General features: G+C 36.6%; 1 protein-coding gene across 8 annotated transcripts in view; it reads left to right on the forward strand.

Moving 5' to 3' along the window:
* Positions 1–20771, forward strand: part of YAP1 (Yes1 associated transcriptional regulator) — an 84585-nt gene that overhangs the window by 52014 nt on the left and 11800 nt on the right. The window contains exons 4-6 of one of the 8 annotated variants that reach the window (XM_048294612.1): positions 4817–4930; positions 17184–17377; positions 18861–18908. In XM_048294612.1, coding sequence (XP_048150569.1) covers positions 4817–4930; positions 17184–17377; positions 18861–18908 — 356 coding nt within the window. The remainder of the gene's footprint in view (positions 1–4816; positions 4931–17183; positions 17378–18860; positions 18909–20771) is intronic. The other 7 variants (XM_048294613.1, XM_048294617.1, XM_048294618.1 and 4 more) reach the window with 7 other exon arrangements.

The raw sequence follows: 20771 nt of genomic DNA on the forward strand, positions 1-20771 counted from the left end.
TTGAGTTTCCCAGTGAAAGTTTGTAGACCTAGTGCATGCAGTTCCATTGTCTCTTAGGGTAAGGCTGTAGTGCCATGTTAAATGTTGGTAAGAAAATGGACACTTGAATTCATAATTCCTGAGGGACAGGAGGGTAGGAAGGAATATGCCAATAACTAAAACAAGTTCTAGCTCTTCTCTTAGATCCTTGCTCACTTCAGTTGCAGATTGTTCCTACGTAGTCAGTCATACCAAAAAATTCTGGTTTGTGTGCAGTTGACGCTATGATCTTTTGTGAAACTTGAGTTTCTGAGTATCTGCGTGACAGTAATGTTCTTTTATTTCTTCATCTGCAAAAACTGCCCCTTTTTAAATAGCGTCTTTTTATACTAATTTGACTGGATAAAGGTGTACTTTAAGTAAATTTTGTAGACTTTGATATAATTTTTAGAAGTTTTAGAACCACAGTGACAGTGACTGAAGGGGAGAAGTTCAGCTTTCAGAGAGAAAGATTAGGAAAGGTCTTGGAGATCAGTGTTTGTATTAGGTGAAGGTGATTCCTGTTGTTAAACATAGGTGTTCTAGTTCCTAGGTTGTCCATGCATATTCAGCTAGTAGATAGATACAGCTGCCCTCTTACATGCATTGACTTATTGATAAAATATGGCTTTGTTTACATTTATTTTAAAATTAAGTGTTAGGAACTGGAGAGTCTTGGAAGATTTACTTCATATCCCAGCATAGGCTGAATCTCTACTGCATTTTTGCTTTAGTTACTCTTCCGGTTGCTTTCTATCTGCCAGCAGCGAGGTCTGCTTTGCATTCCAGATTTCATGGCATATGAGAAAGTTTAAAAAAAAAAAAAAGTGGAGACATGCACCAAAGAGGCATGCACACAGGCTTATGAAGTTACACCATTACATAAATATTTAGTTACAGGGGTAACAGTTAATTTATATATTTATAATATTTATATAATAAATTTATAATAATAAAATAAAATAAATAATAATATAAATATTATTTAATTATAAATAATAATTATATAAAATATAATTTTATAAATTTATAAAAATTATAAATTTATAAAAAATAATATATATAAAAAATAAATAAATAAAATAAAATAAAAAATAAAATAATAATAAAATAAAAATAAATTTATAATAATAAAAAACAGTTAACTAAATTAACAGGTAATTTAGTTACAGACTTATCAGTAGTTCTGTAAAGATGGCTTACATTTGGAAATTAGCATTTAATTTTTTTGGTAACTTTGTCCTTAAAAGCACCACAGTGCAGGCTGAGTTCCCTATCTAGAAGGGTTGTCTCTCCCTGTGCAAATTATTTCATCGAACTCTAAACTTACAGTTGTGAGAGTGTTCAATGGTCATAGGAGGCACCAAACAGAACTAGTAGGGGACCATGTCACAGGGATATTGTTTGTGCTAAATATTTACAAAAGTTGAAGGGGAGACTGGAGAAGTACTTGAAAGAGAGATATTTTGGCACTTAGTAAGCAGACAGAAACTGGCTCAAGGAATAACTTGTGATAGAATCACAGAATATCCTGATTTGGAAAGGATACACAAGGATCATCGAGTCCAACTCCTGGCCCTGCACAGGACATTCCCAAGACTCACACCATTGAGAGCACTGTCCAAACGCTTCTTGAGCTCTGTCAGGCTTGGGGCTGTGACCACTTCCCTGGGGAGCCTGTTCCAGTGCCCAGCATACTTGGAGGCCGAGTGACTATTCATAACCTCTCTACCTTTTAGGTCTCTGTATGTATTCAGTGCTTTATTTCAAAGTTTATAGAGTGTGACAGTCACTAAATGGGCTACTTTCAGCAACCAACAAGACCCGTCCATCACCCCAGGCTAGATGCCTGGACTAAATGGACTTTTGAATAGACCCAGTATTGCTGATTCTGTACAACATAAGCTACAGTAAATATAGAAATTTTAGTGAGAAGGTCTGAATATCAGCAATATAAGACTTAGATAACCTAGGTCAGAAAAGCTAATGCTGGAAATTCTGTTCCTATTGTACCTTTTGGGGGAAAAGGGACATGTAATTGCAAAGGAATTTTCCTAGATGCTCTGGGTGAATGTGTCTGCTATTCCTCAGCATGGATTTAGTTCTTTCCTCTAGTACTTGCCTCTAATACAAAGTTTGTCAGGTGACCATTTAGAAAATCAGACTTGTCTTCTAGTTTCACAATTACTCACAAAACCATTCAGGAATTACAGAAGGAAGTCATTTCAATTTTTGAACTTCTATTTCAATATGTAAGGATCACAGCAGAAACCCGAGAGCAGTTTGTTCTCCAAGGAAGAAAGCAACATTATTAACGCCAAAAGATTCTAGAGATAGAAGTTCTGCTTCTGCAGTCATTTGTGGCACTTAGCAAGGAAGACTTGCTGATGTGACAGCCAGGTGAGCAGATGGACCTTTCCTGTCGTGTTCCACAGCTGTGCATTCTAGTACTCATCAGATCACTGAATCTCAGAAGTAGCATTGTTTCACCAGGTGGATGGACTGATCAGCTCCTGGCAACCTTCTTCAAAGGCATTTTGTTCTTACTTGCTACGAAGGAACGTGCTGGACCAGTACAGACTTCAGTGTTCAGCAGGACTGACACCCCAAGGCTGGGTTTGTTTTTCCTAAAGCCAAACAGGGGTTTTTTGGCTTTGCAGTTCACAAAGAATTTCTTGCTGAGTTTCTCCAAGGGATGTGTGGCTTAGCAGGACTCTGAGGAGAATGGTAGTGAGAAGGTCTGCTTACATGGCTAGCGTGTTGGCTTAGCAGTAAAGGAGTGGGTTTGGTTCTTAATTGGCTTCTACACTTGGATGATGGGGGGCATGTCACTGTGCTCCTTATGCCCCAGTTTTATAAAATAGCATCTCACTGATCAGCTGGCTGGTCTTTGGGTATGGTAACAAAATACACCGTTCTTTGCACTGGAGCTTTCATTTCTGCATCGAAGTCCTTTTGTACAGTTAATATGTTAGGATTTAGGAATTACTTGTAATATTGTCATGCTTTCTTGCCTGTTCTGTTCACTAGCTTCTGATAAAAGCTGGGGTACTCATTACTTGCAGGCAACATTTAAAGCTTATGAGCATTAGAGGTGGGAAGAAAATGTCTTAGTGTTCACTGTTTTTCCTCTCTCAAAAACCTGTAGGTCTAATGATGGAGTAGTGAAGTTGCTAGAGAAGGGCTTTGTTTTCTGAGCCAAAATGAAAGTTTAATTTAGAAACATAGTTTGCAAGGGATCTTCAAAGACCTCAGTAAGAAATTCTTGTCCTGGTTATGCCTTGGGATATTGCTGGAATGCAACTGAATTATTTTTTTACTCTTTCTGACATTTCTCCAAGAACATCTTTTGAGATGAAGCAAACAAATCTATCCTCCCCACCTCTCCTCCCAGCTAAAGACTGAATTTCAGCAGGAGCATGACTTCAGGACAAAGTTACAGTCAAGAACTAATGTAGTTTGAAGATTAATATAGTAGACATTTATCAGATAGACACATATAGTTTTGTGTATATCTGAATCTCATGTGTGAAATAATGATGTTTGTGTATACTTTGTGTATCTTACATTATACAGGATAATCTGTTAGTCCAAGTCTGACAGCTGGATGGCTTCTGCTGTTGTATTACTGTATTACAGTGAGGAAGAGTAGAAGAACTTGAAATACAATGGCCTGCTGCTCCAGCAGGTTTTGTTCTAATTGCTTTTACATTCTTAACATTTGTAGTGAATCTTTTGTTGTATAATTTGAGGATTGTACTTAAATCTAAAATACAGGGAAGATCTTCCTTTATCTAATTTAGATATTTTTAAAAGTCCATGTCAATGTGAGCATAGAAATTCAAAACTATGTATTTGTAAAGCACCTGCCAGATAAGATGAGATAAATCTAACTTTTTAAAATAGTTTTCAGTCTAAGCAAAGTACAGGTGAATGTACACGATCATATAGAGATGGAAATGAGGGGTTTAAGAACTGTATAGGAATGAAAGGTGGTTTCTTGAAAGCTGCTGATGGGAACATATGGGAACCACTCCTCAGGCTCTGTGTTCAGACATCAGCTGTGGACTCCACAACATCATTATGTACCTCCCTTTGACAATTTTCTAGAAGTAGTTTCCCCTGTGTGTGCCTTTCTGCTTGTAGAGGCGTAGCACTGTGTTGATAGCACTGTGTCTTTGTGGCTGCTCATGGTGTTTTCTTGCCTTTGCTTTGTCATTGCTTGTTTGCCTGCCGTGTTCGTCAGGTTTGCATTTTTGCCTGCTTAAGCCTTGAATGCTTTCACAGAAAGTTAGAGTATGAGGTAAAGGGGAAATCAGTTTTGTCACTTTTTTTTTTTAATTGTTTGTGAAATACAGGAATATTTCAGGATCTCCTCAGTGTTAGCTTGTTGCTGCTGCTGTGTCTTAATCACTAGATGAACTTTCCTATGAGAGGTAGAATTATTCTATGCTGCTTTTTCCTGGTGCTCATGCTGGTTTCATTCTGGCAGGCTTGACTTATTGCTGGTTTTATACTAGAATGCCATAGGAAAAAGAAGTGTCAAAAGCATATGAAAGGATGCAAACAAGTTTGAAAATTAAAGTCCAAATCCTAAATAAAAATTATAGAAGTGTTTCCTGTTTCTTGCTTTCCCACCCACCAATTCTTTGCCCTTATCCCAGAAATGTTAGACATGAGCTTGAAACTCTTCTGTTTCATGTACTGTTATATATGTAAAATGTTAAAATTTTTTTTAGATCAATTTCAGCTGGAGCAAACAAGAGCCCACCATCAACTCCTTCCTTCTATATTGCAGGCCCACTCCCCGATGGATGGGAACAAGCTATGACCCAGGATGGAGAAATTTACTACATAAACCATAAGAACAAGACCACATCTTGGCTAGACCCAAGGCTTGACCCACGCTTTGGTAAAAGTTCATCTCAATTCAGAATTCTCGATTTGCTTCAGTTCACTCAGCTTTAATTTTGCAGGCATATTTTGAAAACTTTTTATAGTACAATTAAAATATATTTTGAGTTATAGAGGCCTCATTTAAATATATATATATTTTTTTAAGATAAAAACTATTAGCTTATATCCTTCAGGGCTGTATGTTACCCAAGTTTCTAATGCTGCAGGTTGGTATTTATATTTGCCTTATGATCCATACAGTTCCCCAAAGAGGTGACATTCAGAAATTATCAAGACAGTTTCAGTCAAGCTTGGTCATCCCTTTAAATTATCAAAACTCTACTACAGAAGAATCTATCTTTTAATTCCCAAAGAAATATTTACTTTCCTTTGTGCTATCTTAAGAGGGCATAATCAAATAATAGTTCATGCTGTTTAAATACACTTGAAACATATACCAGCTTATAATTCCAGCTTGTCACAGTGATTATCATGACAAAACTTTCTGGTTTAAACAATATGATGAGGAATTATTAGTTTTGTTGTTCCTACTTTAATAACCTTTTTGTGGGGTAAGAACTATGTAATATTGGAAATAGAAATAGTAACTTAAGGATCACAAAGTCTAGATGGAGAAATTCAACAAAACCAAACTTTTATGTATTTTTTTCAGTAATGTTTTTGATCTGTATGAAGAGCAGAAGTGCAAACTTTTTAATAAAATATTGGCACTGATGACTATGAATGGAAATCACATACAATGTGAAGACTCTAAACTACTTTCTTAGTTTGTCCAAGTGATGTATTTAATATGGCATTACAATTTCTGGTTTTTTGTGAAGCCATGACCTGTGTGTGTCAGCCTTATTAGCTGTATTAACTTGCCCTTGATTTGTTTTCCCAATAACTTACTATTTTCAACTCCTTTGGATTTTAGTTATTTTTCCAGAGCCATGGAAAAACAGTAGGAGTAAAAAAAAAAAAAAAAGATCATTGTGGTTTTCAGGCTTTACTTTTGGACTCAATGCAGCTAAATGAAAACAGTGTGCAGATCACTGAGTAGGTCAGGCTGAGGGGATGCAAAACCTTTGAAGCTTTACAGGGGTTGACCTAACAACAACTGTGGGCCCCTTTTGGGAGAGGCATTAACTCCATGAATGCCATATAAATACAGAGCTGCAAAACTCAATAGTCACTGTTCTGTTTTGTTTTCTGAAATGTCTGTTAGAAATTTTGCATTTTTGGTTTGTAGGCTTGAGTGCTTATTTACAACATCTGTTCACTCTTACGGAGAACACCAGATTGTCACACTTTGTTTTTAAACTGCTCACCAGTTCGTAGACAAGTTGAACCACTATGCAACTTGAACCCAAAGGTGGGGAGTCAGCTTCGGCAAATGTCCATGCTGGCTTTAACACCAGCTAGAGCTACAGACCTGTTTGCATGTTGCAGGAGGAGTGTGTGGGTAATTTGCAACTTCACAATTACTTAGTATGTGAATAAGGCTGAAAAGGAAGCAGTCATTTTGAAAATCAGTGTTGCCTTTTGCAATTATGTTTACTCAGGTAATCTTGCAGGGTATCTGTTTTTCTTTACGTGCATGACTTTATAGTTTCCAATGACCAGCTGGAATTAAAAAGGGCTGTGGAAAATGCTTTAATGGACAGAGGTCATGAGTGAGATGAATCTTGCTTTTCACAACTATTTTGTATTGCTGCAAATAGAGTGGTCTAACTGTAAGGGCAAAAGATACTTGTCTTGTGCATACTAAACTCCATCAAATGTTAAGGCTGTGCAGTTAAAGAAGTTAGAAATGTCCAAAAGACTGATTAAGGGTTTCTTGCTGCATAGCTTCCCTTTTTGGGCCCACTGTGTATGTGTATCCCAGACAGGCTTGAGTACATGCCAAGGCTCTTTATTTTGTGGTCGGACTTTTAATCTGTTCCAGACCTTTTCAGTCAAAGAGCTCAAGTGTAACTGAAAGGGGCAGGAAAGGAAAAAAAAGCATGTGAGCTCTTCTGATCTAGAGTGACGGCAAATAGAGACAAGCTGCTAGCTGCTGTTGAGCTTGAAGGAGTTTTCCTTGAAAACCTAAGTTGTACACATCGTATTGTGGTTTATGTTTTTATCATTTGAGCCAAGAAAATACAAAATCCTATTCCTGTTGGTTTCTTACTTGTGACCTTCTTAAGTCACTCCAGTCAGGAAGGAAAAAAAATCTGTTTGACAGAGTTAAATTACTGAGCTTTGCATTTATTTATCATGTGGAGATCCTCAACAAATATGTGCTGTGACCTTAAATAGCATGCGAATGACTCAGAAGTTTACCTTTCTGTGCTTAATATAGGTTGAAACTTCTGTTGGCATTTTTGCCCCTGAGGATCTATCACTGTTTTTAATATAAGGGTTTGGTTTTCAGTATTTTTGACTGCTAATACTTCCAGAAGCAGGATGAATTCATCTTTGTCTTGTTGAAGGTTTTGGTTGTTACAGTGATGCTAATGGTGATTTGAAAATGAAGGAGGAATTAATTTCTCTCTCTGCCACTTTCAACAATCTTAAGAACCATTGAAGAAAACAAAGCTATTGAATGGTATGCGCAAACATACTCTGTTCCAGTATTCAGAAGCAGAAGGTATGAAGAGTCTTTGCCCTTATTGCTTCTGAATTCCCAGCTTTGTGTCTCTGTATGTTCCTCATCAGATGGAAGCTTTGCATTCATCTTTATTTTGTCTAGTAGGTGTGGATATAGCTCTTTTTTGAATTGTGCTTGGAATTTCCCATTATTGTAGCTAGAACAGAGAGAGGGGAAAGGAGAATCAGTTTGAAAAAATTATTTTAGATGGACTGACTTGGTAAGGGGCATTTTGGTGGAGCATTCATGCTTTTAAACAGAAAATAAAAGAATGTAGTTAGCATGTATTCTTTCTTGGAGCAGACTTTTAGAAATAATGCATCAGAAAAGAGCCTCTGTCAGAATAGCCAGCTGGGGGTTAGGCTGGGTCTAAAACCTGGGTGCTCCAAGTTGAAGATAAGAACTTTGTTCCAAGACTCAAGTCAAACATCTTTGAAATGGGTTTGAGGTTTTTGGCTACACCACTTAAGCATCAGTGAAGCCCTGTGACTCAGACCTTCATTCTCCAAGTCTGCAAATACAACTTTAAAACAGTTTTGTGTTCAGGCAATTCACAAACTTTAATATCTAGGAAAGAACTAAGTATGAAAGGAGGGTCTTCTTATGCCAAGCACAGACAGTCATAGAAGATGACATGGGATCAAAGGAGTGGGGATGGGAGGGGGTTGGTCCTTAGGCCAGTGTCAGCGGGATTCTTGTCTAGTGGAGCATCTGGTAAAAACATGCTGTCCTACCTTCTCAGTGCCTTTGCAGGCCTCATAGTAAGGGGCTTCAAATCGCCGTGGTTTTTTGGTTTTTTGTTGGTTTTTTTTTTTTTTTTAGGAGGGTTTTTTCCTTAAAGGAATTGGACTGTCAGGTTGAGCTTGTCTTTTGGACCATTTTGTCTTTTCTGCTATTGTTTATTGGTCAGTCTTCACAGATCCTACTGGATTTTTAAGCCTTTCAGATAACATAATGCATTTTCTTGATAGTCAAAGAACATCTGGATAAGGAAGCAGGTCAGCTATGCGTTCTGAGTGGCTGGAGTTGGTGAGGTAGAAGAACATCTGCTTTTTCTATAAAATCAAATTTCCTAGTACCAGTTGCAGTTTGAAATTGTTCAGCTTTTTTGCTATAAGTTTCCAAGAATTGGCTTTTGTATTAAATACTATTAGAGGGATTTTAACTCTTATTTAAGTTTGCCAATGATAGTACTTGGTTTTGAAATGCAGCCTTAAATAATTTGCCCTTTGAGGATGCTTAGTATGTTAAATTCAATGATGAAGTGGGAAAATACTGGAAACTGGCAGTTGATTTCTTTGTCTCTGCTGGGTTAAGTTTGGTGTGGAGACCTTAGTACTCCAGCAGAGTAGTCAGACAAGTGTCTGTAGGGATTGGAGTAAAACAAGATATTGTTTCAGTTTCCTCGTTATTTTATTCTAGACTTGGGTTTTAAAGGCTTGTAACTAGTGGTCATACCAGTGTTACATACTCCCAGTCTCTTTCCTTTTGTTCTTTCAATTCTTGGAGCTGTGATAGGGGGTATGAAGCAAAATATGTGACCTCAGGTTGAAATCACTTCCACAACTTTATCACTCCCACTTAGAGATTATATTAATGTTCTTTGAAGTTCTGCATGAATTTTGGATGAGGGGGAATTTTAGATGAGGGATGAGCAAGACAGTGTTTAATATCATTATGGAAAGTGCCATAGGGGCTCTGTGTACAGTAGCTGTTTGACGGCATAATTAGGAAATGAAATAAAACTGATGATGACAGTATGATTATAGAGAATGCACACCAGGATTTTCTGCTTCCTATTTTTTGTAGTCTAAAAACATTACACCTTTGAAAAAGGGAAAAGAGCTTGTTCAGAAACACTGAAGTAAAACATACATTTCATTGAAACCTGTATTTTTAATTTCTATTTAAACAAAAAGCAAGCAAACACACAACAAGCTTGAAATTCAACTAAAAGCTTAAGCTTCAGAGCACCTGCTAATTTTTAAGTATCAGAAATGAAAAGGAGTTATTCCACAGTGTTGCTTTCTCATCCCTTACCTGTCTAGCACTTTGTTTAATATATGTTCCTTCAAACTAGTTTGTAGGAGCCCTTCAAGATGCAGATTTTTGGACAAGATAGAACTGGAACTCTAGACTGCAAACCTGGGTTTTGGTCTTTGTCTAGTCAAAAAAAAAAAAAAAAAAAAAAGGCCCAGATCTTGTGTCTGGTCATAGTATTTTAGACTTCTTAAGTTCCAGATCTGCCTTCAGGTTTTTGCACAAAAAGCAGAGCATGAGCCACAAGTGGTTTTGATCTGCAAATGCAGTGGCATATTATTTTGCATGCTCTGTAAAACAAAAGAGGATTTGACTCATCTAAAAAGGTCTAGTGGTATTCGATTTTTCACTTCCCTGTCTCTGTTTTTCCAGAAGAACAGTTTCAGGAGATCTCTTAGGATGGGGTAAACACTTCTGTATTTTGGTATGTGTGTCAGAGATGTGTACAGATGAAGCAGCATCATTTTTCAGTGAACCAGTGACTTCTGTCAAAGCATGCTGTGAATCTGCAGAGGCAGATGAAATTTCAGTGGTAAGCATCCCTTTGTAAAAGGCAGATGCTGCCTTATGGTAATGACGATAAATAGTTATTTGTTGTGCATGATTATATCAGAAAGTGAAGTCTTGGTTTGTTTGAAAGCAGGATGTATTTATACCTCTTAACTGAACAGAGGTCACCGAAGAAATCACTAAATCTGTCCACAAGTATTGTGTCAGGATGCAGTTATCTACTTTAGGTAGAATATTTCTAGACTTAAAGAGAGAGAAACCCACATTTTTCTTAAGAATTTATCGGGACAGTAGGTTTATGTAAGTTTATACCTGTTTTGGGGTTTGTTTTGTTTTCAGAGTAATTTAATCCTTTGAGAAAGGAGATTTATTGCTAATCATGTCTGAGTGCCAGTAAAAATAATGCATGCTTGCAGTGTTGTACTAAGCAGCTGTGATAGTGAAACTCCTAAAAGGGACATTTTTTCCACGATATCCTTCTAATACAGAAGTTTGCACTTCTCTCTTAATGTTAATGTTAATGTTAAAAGTTGAAGGTGGATCATTTTGAACATGATTCATTATCTGTAATCTAAATAAATATATGTATACACAATAATTATATACTCTCTATCTAATCATATATGTTCTAAATTCAAAGATGCAGCTGGTTTTTTGTCTTTGAATTCAATCGTGTTGAAACATGATTGCAGTTTCTTATCCATAGAAATGTTTCTTGACAGTATACTGTTGATTTTTTTTTCAGTAGTTTTTACTGGATTTTGTAATTTCTGTTTAATCATTTCTAATGGTTTTATGACAGAGATTAAAAAAAAGATGAAGATATGCAGATACATATATACAGGGTTTGTTCCACTCAAATAAATTAAAGGAATCCTGCATTTAAGAAGTTTTCACATTATTTTATAAGAAATTGTAAAGAAGTTTGTCTTCTGGCTTAGTTAACCCAAGGAAGTATTATGTGGTGATTAAACAGTGAAACTGTTCACAGCTAACAGCCTTATGTAGACTCTTCACTGATTAAACTTTGGTCTAAAATGTGGACTAGCTTTTATTAAATACATGTTGCCAGAGATTCAGTGGACAGACATCTGGGGCCTTGGTGAGCTCAGATCCCTGCACTTACTGTAGTCATCAGTGTTTCATACACAGAATTGAAATTTAAATAACATTAGTTCAGGTTTCTTCTCATAACCTCTCCAATGCAGTATGTCTTACATAGTTCTGTAGTACTAATACTTACGGTGTCAGTAATTTAAAACTTGTTTAGACTTCCAAAATTAAAACTGATTTCTTTTTAGAAAGTGGAAAAGATTTATTTAAAGAGTTCAAAGAGAGTTTTAGTAAGAGCCCCTTATTTAAAGAGTTTTGTTTTATCTGTGTGCACTGAGCAGAAGTTCCTAAAAGCTACTTACTTAACTTACTTTACTGCTGAATATCATTGATATTTGCTTTTCTGGCTGGCCAGAATATTTTAGTTCTTCTGAAACTGGCATACATTGAGTGAAAGTGCTTTATAAATACTGCTGTTTACTGCTATGGGGGGAAAAGAACTGACACAGCATTTTACTCTGGTTTAGTTACCAGCAATTCAAGAGTCTGTCTGTACACATTGTAGAGTCTTAATGGTGCTCAAGTCAGTCCAGCTATTGCACATCCACATTTTACAGTACAGAAAGACTTCAAAAACAATGGCAGATTTATCAAAGAAAAAGAAACTTAATTTATATTGTTTTAATCAGCAGGTGCAGTACTGGTAGTAAAACAAAAAGGAAAATACTAATTTAATTTGAATTAAACTAGTTGATAAGTGCAGTGTAACCAGTCTGTAGTTTGGACATGCTTCTGTAATAGTATTTTCATTGGCTATATCTTGCTTTAATCAAAAGTTCAGCTCAGGAGTCTGTGAATATTTCTTTTGCCTGGCTAAGACACTAAGATTTTTTTGTACACTTAAAGCAGCAAAATTAGCCCAGAGAACAGTCTCTTTGAGGTTTCTCCCATACTCTAAGATCCAGGATTGTCAGATTAATCAGAGACTGAAAGCAATGGAATAGTTTATTGTGCTAATTTTTAGGTTGTTTTATAACAGCGGCATTATGAAACTGCAACTGGGATTTCCTTAGAGTAATATAGCAATACATTATAAAGAATACAATCCAGATACATGACTTATATCCTGATTAAACAACAAATTGTTGTAGCAAGCCTTTCTTAAAAAGCCCCTTGGAACATGTTTTTATTACTTCCAAGACTCTTTCAAATTCTGCTGGTATTTTTTTTTTTCTTCACAGCTCTTTTAAATGTAATCAAAGAGGATTTTTGCCTTTGTTGTAGTGTTGCAAACTAGCACCAGGTAAAAACCTGACTATAGCCAAAAATGATGCACAGTAGCTGTCTAGTTTCAAAATGAAGCTGAAGGGGACAAGTTCTTTTTTTTTAGTTCCCCCAATGAAAACATTGATTCTTATTAGCAAGGACAGTCAGCTATAGTATGCTCACATCCTGAGCTTTTTTGTTGTTGTTTATTCAACTAAAAAATGTCTTCAAATTGCAGATTAAAATTAGGTTTAGCTTTGAAGGGTGAAATTATAAGTAGGAAAGAAAAAACATCAAACATTCTCGTGTCTACTAATCATTAAGGGTGCAATCTCTGGATGTAATTTTGCATAGGAGAGAGGTGCTGTGTTACTGCAAACTGTCACTGCCCTGGGACTTAGGATTTTCAGCTGACAGAGGATCTTGGGAGAGAAATTATCCTTTTTTGTTTGAGTTGTTCACAATTTGTTGGCCTTTTCTCTCTAGCACCAATGCCTGGTAATTGTTTCTCTCTCTTGGTTTTGTTTTTTGGGTTTTGGCTGTTTGGTTTTTTTTCATGTATGTAGACAGCAGTCTAAACTTTTTTCAGGAATTGTCAGCTATTGTCTGGTACAGTACAGAAGAGACATTTCTGCTGTTGACAGTAGAACATTTAATGTGTAGCATTTGAAGACCAGTAATTTTCTCTTCTCAAAAACTTATTGCAGCAATTGCAATTGACTGTATCCTGCAGATGGTGAAGCCATGTTTTAGGACAAGATCTTTTTTATTGTCTGAAGTTGCCCATGTTTTTTAGCTTATCTGCCCCTCCTCCTCCCTCAAATCCCCCTCTTCTAGAAACAAAGACTTGTTTGTTCCTGCTCTGCCTGTGAGGTCTTTGCAGCCTCTGCTGTGTGGGTGCAGAGCCCCTTATTTAAATGCTTTCCATAGCCATGGAAGGTGAGGAACAGGATGCATTAGAAAACTGGTAAGTCCTAGCTAACAGATAAAATGAAGCTCTTCGCCTTTGAATTCAAAGTACTTAGAAAGACCTATGCATGTCAGGATCACTACAAATGCACGAGGTGTGAAAAATAAAATCTGCTATCTGTGATCACATTGATAAGCATATTCTTTAGAGTGCAGATTTCTGCAGTCGTGTCCTGGTAAGTAATGGAGAATTGGAATGTAAAAAGAAAAAAAACCCACCCACAAAATAAGCAAGCAAAAAAACCTCAACCCCAAAGGGGCTTTAAAACCCTCTGTTTTTTCCTGTCTCTTGAAACAAGATGTGTTTCCCCCCTCTTTTCATTAAATATTGTGTTGGAAATTATAGATAATTACATTCTTCTTTCAGTTTCTCTTGAAGAGATAGCACACTTGTGTAATCACCAAGGTGTATGAAAATCATTGATACTCCTGTTGTGGTTTTTTCGCTGGTTCTTCACTTGGATATGTTATGTCAGTAAAATTCTGTTAGCAGCATCTTCTTCTAATATCCTAACTTTTAGTTTAATTTCATGGTTAAAAATAGTTTGCTCGTATAAAAACATCTCCATGATCTGTTCTGAGGACAGTTTAAAATCTTACCAATTTGAAGTCTTTTGCACTTTCATTCTTGAAATTATAAAATGTTCAGAAAGATCCTTTCAATGGATGTGTGAATAATAATAATAATAATTTAGAAACTGGAATTTTAAATGCAGTTTCCAAATAGTTACCAAACCATCTCATTAAGTTATCCCGTAATATTTATTGATGAATTTTAAGTATACACCAAAGTCTCAGTATTGTATGATATTCCTGGTTTAGATATACTTTTATTTAGAAATAATACTTTCAAAATGGACATTAGAAGACATTTTGGGGATCTACGATGAGGGAATAAAATGAAAAACATCAGAGAAACATGGTTTCTTTCTTAAAGTTAAAATTGCAAAGTCAGTAGATGAGAAGAATGGAGCCAACAGTGGTTGGAGAGAACAGGAATAATACAGGCAGCTGTCAGAAGGATACGCGTATATAAAATAAGAGGAGCAAGAAGTACAAAGCCACCTATTTGTGGAAAAGAGATACTTGTATGATGCATGCAGGAAAAACAAATTCTTGACGTGTTGAAGGAATGTTAGTGATATTGCACTGAAGTGTTTAACTAAGGTTAGACACTGTTAAATTTTTATGAGGTTATCTGTAACATGACTTGGCTGTGAACTACACTGAGGTAGGACTCTGAAACCATGATTATATATATAATTTGGGACTAGACTATAAAGGCAGCTTTTTTAACCAAAAGAAAATTGACATTTTCCAGCTTTGGGTACTTAAATTTTACAAGCTAGTTTGCTTTTAACTTAAATATGTTCATTTCAGGTGATTGTAATTTTCTAATTTTTCTCCCTCTTGACTTTACCCTGTAATTGACCTTCCATCTTGTTTAATAGCAGGGTTTGAAGCCTGGAACTTCTGAGGGGTAGTACAGACTTCAGATAGGGTTGTAGAATTAACGAAAAGCAGGAGAAGGCTGTTTTCTGTTGTCTCCTACTAACCCCTTCATTTCTGCTTTTAAGGTGAAAGAGGGTAAGATCTATAAAGCAAAAGGCATGGTCCTGGTTCCAGATCTGAAGAGAGAGAAAGGGGGAGATCTATTCCCTACTCCAGCAGTGTCATGTCTAGCTTGTATAAAACTGCTACATGGGCTGCTTTGCTTTTTGCATTGTTTTCTCGAGCTTCAGCTTTGGTAAATGTAGGTAGTCAGGCTTCCAGCAGATATTGCTCAGTGGAGCTCCTGGTGCTTGTAGTTAAATGTTCACTCCCCACATCCTTACAGGACTGTTGTTGATGCTGTTAGAATTTTTGCTTAACAGTTTCTAGTGTCTTGGGGCCAGTCGTCCTGTCACTGGCCCAGAGACCACAGCTCTTGTGGCAAAGCTGGTTAAGTGGCTCACTCTGGTCACCTTCCTTCCTGAAGTTCAGTTCTGATGGTGAAGTGGTGCTGGATATCTCATAACATCAACTGCTTGATTTTAGGCTTTGATCCACAAGAATGTCATTTTCCCACTATTTTTTTTTTTCATTTTGGGCCGGGATGAGACTTGTGGATTGGAGCTGAACTGCAGCCCTAGGCATTCACTCTGTTGTTTCTGCTTGATATTGGGATCCGGTTTCTATTCCTATTTCACGGGTTTGCTTACCTTTACAGGAAGTTCTGTCTTATTAGGAATCTTTCACAAGTAATAAAATACTGTTTCAAATCACTTTAAGCTGTTTGACGGCATTTTATGTTAACTGGACTCATGAAAATGTGACCTTTCTGCCCATTAGACTGTTGAGTCTGTGCTGGACCAGTGGATTAGTTGAAAGGCTAGACTGCAGAGCTGGGTCTCTAACTGGTTTAGTATTATGTGATAAATATTTGTAGGCTTTTTTGGAACAGAAGAACAGCACTACTGTACCTTAAATTGAACACTCAAAAGACAGTGGAGACTGAGGGACTTTTCAGTGAAAAGATGATACAGATTTTTTTATGAGAGAATTTTCCTTTGTTATGGTAGTTAGAAATATTAGTATTCCAGGAGTCCTCTATATGATGAAAACATTAATTCAAACTAATTCTACAGATGGGGTTTTTTTGCCTCAGATCACCCTGTCATCCTAAAAGAAGATCTCTCCTTTTTTTTTTTCTTAGTTTCTGTAAACCATAATCCTCATTCCCAGGAAAAAAAAATCCCTACCATTCTCGCATCACTGCTTCAGCAATTGCATTCTGCAGAATACTGTGAATGTTAACAGATTCAGTCTGTTACAGACAACATGATGGAGAGCTAATTCCAAACTGAAAGCCCCTGAAAATAGTGCCTTGCAATACAGTCAGCATTTCCCACCCTCTGTTTCACTCTGGGAACTCTAGTGCCTCTGTTGACTTTAACCATATTGGTCTCATGTGAGGGAGAAATCAGGCCTGTCAAGTAGATGCATCCCAGTCGTGTATTATTTTACAAAACAAAATTGTTTTAGGCCTTGCTTTTATGGGGGAAGGGATGATGGGTTCTCATTGTGCATTATGCGTACAAGGTGACATCTTTTCTTCTCCACTCCCTGGGAAAATTGCATTGCATAGTTCTGAGGGGTAAAAGAAAATGAAGCACTAGCAAAATGTTTCCTATGTTGATGTTAGTATTTATGGCTGTATAATTTATCTGCCACTTCTGTACCAACTCTTAATTTTGCCTGTCAAGAAGCTCCAAATTAAGTCTCTAACACTAAAATCTTGATGTGATGAGGATGTGAATGCTCGTTGCATGACCTTGCACCACACTGGGTAACCTTTAATGGTTTTCCATATAAGTGAGATGATCCATTTTGTCATTCTGTGTGTTCTCAAGTTCAATGAATCTAAGATTTCACATGAATAAAACAAGATATTTACTATTTGTGTCTGAAGTGAGAATAGTTTATTAGGAAAAAGAGAGATCCTTCTAATTCAACTTGAAATATTTTACTACTGCTTTTGAATTTTTCACCAGTTAGCACATTTAACTCTTTTTGGAAGCTTTTAGAACATGTATGTGACCTTAAACATGAGACTATTGCCTTAATTTTACACACATCGATTGCTCACACGTGAGCATACATTTCACACTCTAAACATCAGTGTAACTGCATGTTTTGTACTGTCATGCCTTGTAATTTTGTAATTTTTTTAATGTATACCTTTTATGGATAATACTTTCCTTGCATGTGTTTGTTTGAATTTAATTATTAAATGTTTATTGTTTTGGTTCCTTAGCCATGAATCAGCGAATCAGCCAAAGTGCTCCAGTTAAACAGCCACCTCCTCTGGCTCCTCAGAGTCCCCAGGGTGGTGTGATGGGTGGGAGTAGCTCCAATCAGCAGCAACAGATGAGACTTCAGCAGCTACAGATGGAGAAAGAAAGGCTGAGACTGAAGCATCAAGAACTGCTTCGGCAGGTGAGGCCACAGGTTAGACACCTACTTCCACTATTTCTTTTGTATGTTACATTTTGATTTTTCTAAGTTGCTGTTTCAGTGAGTCTTAAAGACCAGTGACTGTACAAAAAGCTTTGAGATCTAAAAAGGTCTGAATTCGTTCTCTTACTGGTATCAGCTTGGTGGTGAAAGTATCTGATTTTTTAGACTGAAGGATTTTGCTTTCCTTCCTCTAACAATGCTCTTAAAGAGCAGGCTTCATAAACTATAAGGATGACAACATGCACTGCTGATGTGATTGAATATTCCTCCTGAGAATAGATTTCATATTCGCTGAGTTCCAAGTCATGCAAAAAGTTATTTCCCACAGCTATTTTAGTTCTCCCTTTTAAGTGGAGGAAAGTCTTCAGTTTTAGAACCTGTTTGCAGTCTGTAGGATTTTGAAGTATTTTTAAGGTTTATATAAGATACATTAAGGAGATGCCTTTTTGCCAAAATCTTACCTGTTTCAACAGTGGAGTGAGCATGGAACAACTGAATAACTTGTGCTGCATTTTGAACCTGTGGTTTTCTTATGCTGAAGAATTTCATAATAAGGCTGCAAGTTATGCCTTTCAGTATTTTCTACTATAATGGATATGGCTGTAGCAAATACGAAAGTGTAGGACTGGACTTTGCAATCTCTGGATTGGCATTCGGGCTTGATCTCCTTTTGACTCTAAGCCTTCTGCTTCGATTGTTCAATCTGAATGTTCTAAGAGTTACTACCATCTGTGCTAGATACTTAGGATATTTCTTTGGGTCTTTGACGCTGCCAGAAAAAGCACTAATCTTTCCTTTGAGGAAAACCTTCTAAAATCTTTCCCTTTTCACTTTGGGTGATGGGCCTTGTATCAGAAGAGGATAATACCCTAATGTCCTCAAAGACAGCTTTTCTCTTTCTTCATCACCTGCAGTATTCTGTCCTGGAATCTGACTCCCGTTATCCCCTTTGTAGTCAAGGACTGTTTTGTAGGAATCTTCAGCATCTCTTGGTGTAAGATGGGTCATCTTTACAGCCATTACTTTTTATAGCACTCTAGGTAAGAATACATTGCAAAGGTGGCATCAGGACTTTCTCTCCGCTTAAGCACCTGGGCTTCTGCTGTTCCTGCTTTGCAATTAATCCACAAACAGATATTTTACCCTGTGCTAGCATGCTTCTAGGTAGGCCTTCTAATTGTCTTCTTGCCTCAGTTGTCATTGAGAACCTGACTAACTTTGGACCAGGTTACAACCAGTTCTCTTCATGTTGTTCTCCTTAAGTCATTAAGCTTATCCATCAAATATGCATCCTTGGTAAATCTGTGAGTTTTGTTTCACTGTGTCATGATTTTCACAGTTTCTTAACTCCCTTATCCTGTCTCATCTGGCCTGTCTCGGGGGCTTGATACTACAAGATGGTATTTATAAGACAGCCTGCATAGGTAAACCGTGCAGCTAAAGTAATTTTTATCCGTCTTATTTTTACTCTTAGGCATTGCGGAATATCAATCCCAGCACAGCAAATTCTCCAAAACATCAGGTAGGCTCTTAACTGATGTTTCAGCATAATTAGAAAAATGAAAGCATTAAATTAGGCTAGCAGGGAACTTTTTGCTACATGAAAGCATTCTAAAAAAGAAAAAAACAAGCCAAAAACCAAGCTCTGCCATGCACATTTTTGAACTACTTTTCTGGTCATGGCCCTAACACTGTTTTTAGGAGTGCTGCATTGCCACAACTTTATATCAATATCTAAGAGCAAACGAGGAATTCATTGCACATTTTTTTACATTGGAAACAACGTTCTTGTTTAGCATTCTTGAGGATACTGCTGTTCCAGTCCTGATGTCATCAAGATGTTTATTTAAAGCAAACTATCTAAGGTAGTAGTTGCTGACTTTTAAGTACTGTTCGTATAAATGTTCCTATCAGTTTGTTTAAGCAGGTATGATCTTAAAGAAGGATAAATGTTATCAGTTAATTAAGTCACTTGAAATAGTTACAATTTTTAAGCATGCATAGTGTAACAGAATTATTTAATAGACTAACAAAATAATTGCTATGCAGATATAGTATGTAGTTTTTCCGTTTTGACATTTAACTGGCTCTTGCACAGATACATTTTCTGTATAGGAAACAACAATTATGAAAAGCCTTTCAAGCTCAGACCAAAATAAAATTGTTCAAAATGTGAAGCAAAATAAGCAGCTTAATGTGATCTTCTTTCAGTCTCTAAAGAAGTTGAATATAGAATGAACTCTGGAAGGGTGGATTTATGGATATATTCAGAGAACTTCATGTTTACTATTGCTAACAGTGTTTTAATCTACCGGTTCTTAGTACAATATTTATATAGGCTTGTACTGTACTTTGTTTTTTAAGAAAAACCTCTGTATGCACTAGGCAAGAAAAACAGAATAAAAGAAAGTATCCTCTGTTTCGAAGCCATGAGTACTGGTGTACTGTTGCATTCTGAAGAGTACCACAAAATTTGTATGTTACTAGTTCTGAGAAATAGGAACCTCAGACTTTAGTGCTGACACCCTGGAAAAAATACTTTCTTGTTTGGGAATACCAGAGCAGCTCTTAAACAGAAGCATTTTAACTGAGATGTAGTCACTTGATTCATTTACAAAGCATTAACCACATAATGATCTTATCAATCAATATTTGATCCTATTCTGGAAGAGAAAAAAAAAGTCCTCAAGAATTGTGGGTATACAAGAGAATAAATAAAGGAGGATTCCTCCACACCAGTTGAAAACACCTTATCTTCTGGCATAATTAGGTTGTTCATAAGGGATGTTTTTCTTACTGAATGCCAAAAGTGTATTCTGTGTTTTCTTCTATGCCTGAAGCCCTGTCATACCATTGTTCACTCTTCCACTAACTTCTTCCTGTTGCCAATTCAAAAAGATACAGGAAATGGAGAAGTTTGTTACCAGTTTCATACTTAACTCTGTCAGATGAGGTTTTTGGAACTTCTTGAAATTATGGCTTTAAATCCTAAAAAATTGCGAAAACTCAAGGGGACTGTATTGATAATTCATTAAATGTATATGTAGTGGTCACTCTGCTTTATTTGGGATGGGAACTGATGAAAGGATTCATAGAAAAATCAGGATTCCATTTATATTTAAACTTGCTTCCTACCATACCTCCTGCCTGGGATCAATTTTATTAGTCCACACTTGCTAATGAGTCAAGCTGTGTTTGAGTGATCTGTTGGGTAGAAGAGTGGGCAACCATGTCACCTTTAAAGTTCTATAATATTAGATTATTAGTGTTGTACCATCTAAATGTATTTTTTGTGTTTTCATGTCACCTCAGTAATGTAATGAGCAGCCACAGGTGGAAGAAAGTGCTCAGAGAACTGCTTCTGGGTTCTGGTTCTCTAAATGCT

The sequence above is a fragment of the Corvus hawaiiensis genome, chromosome 2 (genome assembly GCF_020740725.1).
Source record: "Corvus hawaiiensis isolate bCorHaw1 chromosome 2, bCorHaw1.pri.cur, whole genome shotgun sequence".
Taxonomy (NCBI): domain Eukaryota; kingdom Metazoa; phylum Chordata; class Aves; order Passeriformes; family Corvidae; genus Corvus; species Corvus hawaiiensis.